This window comes from Alosa sapidissima, chromosome 18, assembly GCF_018492685.1.
Source record: "Alosa sapidissima isolate fAloSap1 chromosome 18, fAloSap1.pri, whole genome shotgun sequence".
NCBI classification, from domain to species: domain Eukaryota; kingdom Metazoa; phylum Chordata; class Actinopteri; order Clupeiformes; family Clupeidae; genus Alosa; species Alosa sapidissima.
Window position 1 is genome coordinate 24749294 of NC_055974.1, and position 10000 is coordinate 24759293.

General features: G+C 42.6%; 1 protein-coding gene across 1 annotated transcript in view; it reads right to left on the reverse strand.

Moving 5' to 3' along the window:
- dnah2 (dynein, axonemal, heavy chain 2) overlaps window positions 1-10000 on the reverse strand; it is a 225651-nt gene that overhangs the window by 68074 nt on the left and 147577 nt on the right. The window contains 3 exon segments of the mRNA XM_042069618.1: window positions 63-167; window positions 2379-2603; window positions 8176-8374. Coding sequence (XP_041925552.1) covers window positions 63-167; window positions 2379-2603; window positions 8176-8374 — 529 coding nt within the window.

The window sequence follows — 10000 nt, forward strand, 5'->3', positions numbered from 1 at the left end:
GCACTGGGAGTGGGGAAAACAGTGTAGGGGTGGGCCCTATGTTGGAGGTCATCACCACTCACCGCAGGGAAGGTCATGTTGATGAGGTTAAAGCGGCTCTGCAGTCGCCCCGAGATGTGTGTCCTCCCGCCACCAGGGGGCCCCATCGAGGCCAGCAGGTACATGTCCTACCAGATAACACAAAAACAAGTCAAGGAGAACACAACACAGAGCGAGAGAGTTAGACAAACTGGTACATGTAACAACACATGAGGAAACACAAAACTTCTTGTCCTACAACACACTAGAAAAGACTAAAAGATTAACACAAGAGTGGGAGACTCTTGTGAGGAGAAATCGAACAGAACATCTACATCAGCTCTTCCTCCGCTAAATGAGACCAACAACAACACAAACATTTGTTTCTATTTACCGGCGGCTCGCTCCTACTTGTCAATGCGCACTTGAATTATCAATAAGATGCGCGGAACGATTCATCAAAACACCGCTCGGAAGTTGGTCGAGCCTGTCAGTTATTGGCTCCCCCTAATTTGCTGCGTTCTCTTGGGCACGCCACACTCTACCTACCCCCCCCCCGCCCACTCCACCCCCCCCCCCCCCCCCCCCAGGACACCCCCACGAGGACAAGCCAGTAATAGGATTTCTCCGTACCACTGTCGGATGTAGCAGTCGGTAAACAAGAGATGCCCTATCGCGTACTGGCTGATGCCATTGTGGGGGAAAACGCGTGTAAAGGTCAAGTCGTCGAGCAGATCTGCGTGCCGGGGTGCGTGCCGGGGTGGGCGGGTGGTTAAAGACGGCAGGCCGTCTACCACACCAGGGGAGGGATTATGCCGGGCAGACTAAATGAGGAAATAAAAATGGATTTTTATGTAACACAGACCAAATGGCTACGGCAGGTCTTCATAAATACATGGCATTACAGAACGGAGTTCATTATCATCGGAAGAGATGAACCAAACGGTAGAATGCTTAAGGCAATGTCGATTTTTTTGTTTTGGTCTACTATTTTGGTTTGTTCCATTTTCTGTGCCTGCTTTGGCAAAGTAGGATGTTGTTTTTATTTATATTATTTTTTTGTCTTTTTTTAAAATCAGGGTTTGTCTCTGAAAAACATATGTTTTGGCCCTCTATTTTTGTATTTTTTTTCAGTTTGAAGCCTAAAAGTAGTCAGATCAGATGGGGAAGCACAAACCATCAGGCCATCTGACATTTGAGACTCATGGTGCTTTAAGCACAGAGAAAAAGGCACAATCTGGGAGATCAATGGATTTGAACCGACAATCACACAAAGATGTTTTCAAAGCGTGTGATCCTCAAATCCTCATTACTCTCTGTACCTGAAAATCAAAAGCGTTAAAAAAAAAAAAAAAAACATGAAAAAAAAAACAGTTTCTTACTCATTTATTTATTCTTTAATTATTATCTCTGAATATATTTTTTTTGTGTGAGAGTGATTCTCTAAATGGGAAGACAGGTATGAAATGGCAATGAAATTACCTCTTTCTTTAACAAGTCTAACTGGGTATCTTTATTCTTTATAAAACATAACACAATGTATTTATAGTGTTCAGTATACCCAAAAACACAGACAGACACAAACAAACAGAAAGACAGATTTGTGGGCGGACGAATGGACACACATGATGTATTATGAATTCATTGTGGATTCCAAAAGACATAAAGAGAGAACAACAAAGCCTGAGTTTTCCCTTGATCTCAGAGAGCTTACCAGCTCTCAACTACATAGTGGAACAGCATCCTATTCTCACATATACAGTATGTAGGTGCATTGGTCACATACACAAAACCTTACCCAGTCTTGTTTTTTGGATTTTTGATTTGTTCTTTTGTTTCTTTCACAGTGGGTTAAAGGTGCTCTAAGCGATGCCAAGCGTTTTTTAGGCTAAAACATTTTATGTCACTTACTGCAAACATCACCTAACCATCCGCTAGCTGTCTGTGTCCTAAATACACTGTAAAAAAATGCGATCTCTGTGGACAGCCCATGCTCCAAAAAAGGCAACAAAAACAACCTGGGCAAACCTAGCCCATAAAAACATATCAAACTGTTCCAGCAAATCACAGACGAGATGCGCGTTTAGGGGAGTTCCAATTGCACGGGAGCAGCAACGGAGGGAGGGGGAGGAAGTAGCGAGCTAGCTCTCTGTTTTGTTTGAATGTCAACAGAAGTGACGTTACCAAGCATCGCTTTAAATTCACCTTTAGCACCTTTACATTCACTCTGATACGTTACCTAAATGCTTTATTACGTTCATTTGGCTTAGGTGCTCAACCAAAAGAATACTTTGGTGCCGTGCCTAAGACATTATAATGAAGGGAAAACTTTGCCAGCAATGACCCCCCCCCCCCCTTACCTTGACACACTTCAGGGTCTGCTTCTGGCGGTCGTACCAGAAGCCGTAGTCAATCCAGAGACGCAGCAGCTCCAGAGGCGGCTGGGAACCGAAGTCGTCCACCGCCGGCATGTTCAGGTCATCCAGGAAGGCCAGCATGCGCTTCCCCCCCACCGGCACGTACACCCCCTTAGTGCGCTTCTCCACGCGGCTCTCGATGATGGCCTGCACATTATTAGAGGTGGTCTGGAGAGAGAGAGAGAGAGAGAGAGAGAGAGAGAGAGAGAGAGAGAGAGAGAGAGAGAGAGAGAGAGAGAGAGTGGAGGGCATGAATAATGTTTGCTCAAGTTAATGTTTGCATTTAACCTCCTCTATTCGTATATGTGTGTGTGTGCTATATGAGTGAGTGAGTAAGTATGGCTGTAGGCTTGCCACTGTATGGCCTGTTCAGAGCAAAGTAACATTAATAGAGGTGAGCGAGTGAGGTGAGCGAGTCAGCACTGATGATCCCAGATGATGATGATGATGATGGTGATGATGATGATGATGACGGTAGATGGTGGGGGTAGTTATGGCGGTAGTTATGGCGGTATTGATGGCGCTGATGATGATGACCGTGTTCACGGGCTTCAGGGTTTTTGTTCTCTCTGCAACCGTCCACAGAAGCCGGCATGACTCAGCTAATTGCGGCGCTGGCCCGAGGGTTGATGGGTAATAACCGAAGGGAACGTGAATCCCAAATCCTCCCCCCTGGCGATGATGTGTCAGAGTGCAACAGAACGCTCACAACTGTCGACCCATGTTACACCTCCGCGTCCAGTGTGTGGGGAGGAAATATGAGGCTGCATGAAGAGCTGTGCTGTTGTGACTCCACTGTGGCTCGGATGTCGGTGTCCAAGCAGGAGGAACGATCATCTCCAACACACCACTCGCTATAGGAGAATAACCCCCACCCAACGTGGACCATTTTAAGGGGGAAGATTACAGATGCTAGAGAATGGATACAATTTTTTATGAATTTAAAACGTAAATTATGTTATTTACTAAGATGACATAAAATAATGTGTCTTAAGTGCACTTTATTGACCTAATATTAATATGAAGTTATTAACATGAAGATGGAGTATACTCTAGTTCTTTCATGAGGGAGATGGATGATGGCATCAGAAAACATCATCAGTAACTACATGTCTGCCCCTCTTCGCCCACATTCATATATTCGGCTCTGATTAATCCAAAGCTCTGTAGCAAGGATCACCACATACAACATGCATGACAACACACACAGCACACACACACACACACACATTGTGGGTTTCACAAGATACCCATCATGAAATACCCATCACAGTTCACTGACAACAGATTCGGCATGCAAAATAAAAAATGAATCACATCCAGAGTGAATTACGTGAGAGCACAAAGGGTCTCCCTCTTGAGGCACTCCAAATCACAATGTGTGATGATTTTAGTCGGGAAAGGTCAGCATTGTGTTCGACCACCTTTCAAGGCAACACGCATCAAAAACCCCTCAGATAATAGCAAACAGAGCTCTCATGCTTCCATTTTTTTTATTTATTCATTCATTCACTTATTTATATATTTATCCGAGTCAGCTCACCGTGACAGAATGCAATTCTCTACAGGAGTTACACAATAAATAATCAAGAGCTCTCACCGCCTCCAACAAACACTTGTGTTTGTCAGAAAAAATGAAATAAAATAGCTGCCTTTGACAGTTCCCATTTGCCCGACAGAACAGGATGTGAGTGGCACTGCTGACATGTAAACACTATTAGAGATACTGCCTGCACTGCTAGTCAACTGTGGCGGAGAGAGCTTTTTCAATCTGCGATAAAAAATCACTCTTATCATTCGATATGGCGATGATATAGACTCCCCTCTAATCCTATTTTAAAGGCAGCATACTGTAACCCTTGTGAACCGTCAGTCTGAGCAGTATAGTGCACTACTTCTGCATTCACAGCATAGGCCCGACTTTACGCACTCAGAGAAAAGAGACGGAGACTAACCTTCTAAATCTGTGTGCATTTACTGCAATATTCGAGATGGGCCATATGGCTCTGGTTGAAAGCTGGGCATATGAGGGAGGTCTGCTCCTCTGGGAGTGTGTGCATGCATGCACACATTTTTTCCCCCTGAATATAGGAACATTTAATAAATACCACACTTGGGTGTACTCAGAATGGGTGGTCTTCAGCTGAATATTGGTGCTTAGTGGTTTGGCTGTCCAAGACGCTGTTGTATAGACTAAAAACATTTTTGGTGAAATCCCCAACAGTCACAGGGACCACAAGAGGAACATGACTCCGAAGCAGAAGCAGAAGCAGCAGTAAGTTCCAGAGCAGCATTCAGCCGAGTGTCACCTGACATGACCCTTTACTGGAGTAAGTTCATGTGCTCAACCCAAAATCAATCTCAAAGAGTTCAATTGAAGTACGCATGAGTCACTCAGTTAGGATAGCAACTGAGGCAGCCTTCATGTACAGTATGTGTTCCTGACACACAACCAAAAGCAAATCTGGGGAGTCCGTCTCTATCTTCAATAATCTCTTGGACCCACCTCTTCCAAGATTACCGCACCTCCTAATACTAACAGACCTAGTCTAACTTGCACTTACCATACACTTCCTTTCTACCCACTACTGTCTCTTAACTACTTCTGTTTTTTTCACTTGATTGCTTGTTCTGGTTGTCACTTGAGTAAGACTTCATCCTCTGGCTATCTTGTATTATATATTATTTGTAAAGGTAGTATTTGTTGTACATATTGGGTAACACTTTACTTGACGGGTGAGTTCATAGCACATTCATAGCAGCTGTCACAAACTGCACATAAAGCATTCATGACTGTTTCATGAGACATGACTCAACATTCATACCAAACCTTTCATGAATGTGGAAGACAGAACGACGACAACTTGTCAAAATAAAAGAACAACATTGTATTTGTGTAACCTGAATACCATTCATTTAATCTCTCCAGCCTTTGTAAATATTTCATGAATATCTTATGAAGTCTACATCGAATATCACTTCACTATACAAGTTGTGAAGTATTCATAATCACTGAGTTTAACACTGGAAGGTAAACTAGCTTACATTCAGCTGACCCGTATTTGTGTAACCTGGAACGAACGATTGGACATTCCCAGTAGCAAAAGATGAGAAATCATCTGCAAAGGTTACATCATAAAAGAAATACATTTTTATGAAACAAAAATTATTTGCTTGACCATGTTCTGTCTTTTTGGCACTGGAGTAACCCATTGACTCAGATGTGACGTGATCAGGTAAGAGGTTTGGTCCAAAAACGGAAATGCTGCTTTGCGACTTTGTTTTTTTATTTTGACAAGCTTTCGTCGTTCTGTCTTCCACATTCATGAAAGGTTTGGTATGAATGTTGAGTCATGTCTCATGAAACAGTCATGAATGCCTTATGTGCAGTTTATGACAGCTGCTATGAATGTGTTATGAACTCACCCGTCAAGTAAAGTGTTACCACATATTGCATATTGTATTTGTTGTATATTGCATATTGTATTTGTTGTTGTTGTATATTGCATATTGTATTTGTTGTACATATTGCATATTGTATTTGTTGTATATTGCATATTATAGTATCTGTTGGATAATGCATATAATATTTGTTGTATATTGCATATTGTATTTGTTGTATATTGCATATTGTATTTGTTGTACATATTGCATATTGTATTTGTTGTATATTGCATATTGTATTTGTTGTATATTGCATATTATAGTATCTGTTGGATAATGCATATAGTATTTGTTGTATATATATATAGTATTTGTTGTATATATAGTATGTGTTGTATATTGCATATTATAGTATATGTTGTATATTGCATATAATATTTGTTGTATATTGCATATTATAGTATCTGTTAGATAATGCATATAGTATTTGTTATATTGCATATAGTATTTGTTGTTTATTATAGTATTTGTTGCACATGGTATATACTCAACCTGCAATCAACTCGATCTCAACCAGCAGATCTCAACCGGCAACCAGCATGCAAGCAGATCTCAACTGGCAACCAGCAGCACGCAGCAGCCTCAAGCCTATCTACCTCCGCCATGCCTAATGGCAGAGCGTTATTACACAAATCTTTAAACTACATTTTAAAATAAATAATAACGCTAATTATTATTTTGCACTAAATCATATTATTTTACATTATCCGGCTCAAGATATATACAGACACATCAGATATCCCTTGTCCAATCGCTTGTCTGTGCTCGCTTGTGAATTGATTAGGCTGTGCTCTGACACGAGTGCTACCTATGCATCAACATTACTGGTCCAAACAGTCCCCACAATCAATCTCTAAATCCATCTTCTCTAATGAAGTGGGTAAAAACAGCCTGCTACTTCCTCCTTTTCTCACAGGTCTTTCAGAGCGATGCCTTGACGTTACCCAGTGCTCCGATGTGACGTGGTGTGCTATGATATGCCTACCTGTGAGGACATGTTGATGTGACGTGGTGTGCTACGATATGCCTACCTGTGAGGACATGTTGATGTGACGTGGTGTGCTACGATATGCCTACCTGTGAGGACATGGTGATGTGACGTGGTGTGCTACGATATGCCTACCTGTGAGGACATGTTGATGTGACGTGGTGTGCTACGATATGCCTACCTGTAAGGACATGTTGAGGACATGTAGGCGGTGAGGTGACTCACTTGGTGGGTAAAAATAATACAAAAATAATAATAATAATAATAATAATATTCCCTAAAATCGTATAATTCCATATTATCTGGTTTATTTATGGACACATCAGATAGACCTTATTAAATGCTCAGGCGATGACTTGTGCTTGCATGTGATGTCACGTGGCCTTGCCATAACATCAGTGCTACCTGTGAGGACATGGTTTTATTAGCCTTTCTAATAAAACCTTACTCTCAATTTAATGTCTTGACATTATCCAGTGTGATATTATTCATGTTGACGGTAAACGTGGCTGTGACTGTGAGCTACCTGGACATGTTAACGGTTCACTATCTGAGAGGACATGTTAACAGTTCACTATCTGAGAGGACGTGTTAACAGTTCACTACCTGAGAGGATGTGTTAACGGTTCACTATCTGAGAGGACGTGTTGACGGTTCATTATCTGAGAGGACGTGTTAACAGTTCACTACCTGAGAGGATGTGTTAACAGTTCACTATCTGAGAGGACGTGTTGACGGTTCACTATCTGAGAGGACGTGTTGACGGTTCACTATCTGAGAGGACGTGTTAACAGTTCACTATCTGAGAGGACGTGTTGACGGTGAGTGTGGCTGTGGTGGTTCACTACCTGAGAGGACATGTTGACGGTGAGAGTGGCTGTGGTGGTTCACTACCTGAGAGGACGTGTTGACGGTGAGAGTGGCTGTGGTGGTTCACTACCTGAGAGGACGTGTTGACGGTGAGAGTGGCTGTGGTGGTTCACTACCTGAGAGGACATGTTGACGGTGAGAGTGGCTGTGGTGGTTCACTACCTGAGAGGACATGTTGACGGTGAGAGTGGCTGTGGTGGTTCACTACCTGAGAGGACATGTTGACGGTGAGAGTGGCTGTGGTGGTTCACTACCTGAGAGGACATGTTGACGGTGAGTGTGGCTGTGGTGGTTCACTACCTGAGAGGACATGTTGACGGTGAGAGTGGCTGTGGTGGTTCACTACCTGAGAGGACATGTTGACTGTGAGAGTGGCTGTGGTGGTTCACTACCTGAGAGGACATGTTGACGGTGAGAGTGGCTGTGGTGGTTCACTACCTGAGAGGACATGTTGACGGTGAGGGTGGTCCACTTGGTGGGGTCGAGGCCCTGCAGGACGCTCTGTGCCACGGAGGTCTTGCCCGTACCCACCGGCCCCGTCAGCAGCACCGGGTATTGGCTGCCCACCAGCGCCTGCACCAGGAAGTTGTAGCGCACCGTGTCCACAGTGGGCACCATGATCTTATAGAAGGGGGCGCTGAGAGGGACAGAGAGACACACACACACACACACACACACACACACACACACACACACAGACACCAGTTTGGTTATGTCAGATGCATGTACAGTACTTGTGTGTTTCTTGAATTCCCCCTTGGGGATCAATAAAGTATCTATCTAGCTATCTATCTGTACTGTAGCTTTGTTTATCATATTTGTATATTCTTTAAATATGTTTAACTGTTTGCTTTGACAATTTATATATGTGTGTGACTGTGTGTGTATGTATATGTAATGATTAATAGATGGCTTCAGATGAGTTCAGGTAGCAAAAGTTATTGCACGTTCAAGGTGGTAATGCAGCCATGATGAAAAGCGGATATATATATAGACTACATATACATATATATTCCGGAGAGAGGGGATGAATGACAGGGTTAATAACAGTGTTTCTTCAGACAAGACAGACACCAGAAAAGAGAGAACATCAAATTCTAACAATTATGTGCACTTAGAGAGGCTTGTGAAGAGAGAACAAAAATATAGACACAATTATGTGACAGTGATGTGAAATGATCCAGTGGCTTCATGGCCTACTGTACATCATCCCAGCAGGTCATTATAGCAAAATAAACCACAATAGGACCATAACACAAAAGACACAAGAGAGGTCCCGCTGTAGTCAGTATATTGCAATAATAATCACATAAGGAGGGGCTATTACATGGTCTCTTACCAAACAAACCAATAATGTCACACATAACATTAACTCTTCATAATCTCATAACTATGTATTTTATTTGGTTTAGCTTCCTAGCTTTTGCTTAGGTCGATTTAAATTGCATTACTAGACGTGCAACAAACACTTCTTCAGCTTACATCGCAGCCTACCAGAAATAGCTGGGATGATGGCAAATAGCAGACTATTGTAAACACCAGTCCAATCGGAACTCAGTTGCAGCAAATAAGTAAAAGTGTCATCAAAATGTTTATATATGACTATAAACGCAAACATAAGGTGGATATTCATACAATGAATTGGAATAAATATCAATATATATGCAAATATGAATGCAAGCATATGGTGGACACCCATTCCATATGATGAATATGTTTGCATTATTAGTTGTTGTTGGTCAATAGTGTGACAGTAATGAGAGACTGAGCCCTGTGAGGATGACTGATGGGGGAAGCTGACCCCTGGTAAGGAACGGGTGTGGGTTCAGCGTGGCGGCATCTGGACTTGTGCGCGGCACCAGCAGAAGATGGATGGTCTGCTGTATCTGTGAAAGAGCTCTCCTGAAGGTGCCGGGCGCTCACTTCAAGAGCCTGACAGAAGCGCTCATTAAAGAAGCATTTCACAACTTTTTTTTTTTTTTTTTTGAAGGCGAGCCACAAAACACACATACACAGACACACACACACACACACACACACTTGCATCTTTTGTGTGTGTGTGTGTGTGTGTGTGTGTGCTACAACTTTCTTTTAGCACTCTCCAATGAGTTGGGCATAAAAGAAGGGAGACGAGAGAAAAGGGCACAGAAACAAACGAGTGAAAGGGAGAGTGAGAGAGTTAAGGGAGTTAAGGGAGGCATGAGAGAAGAACAGAAAAAGAAGGAGGGGGATCATAAAAGAAAGAAAGTAGTGACATGACAAA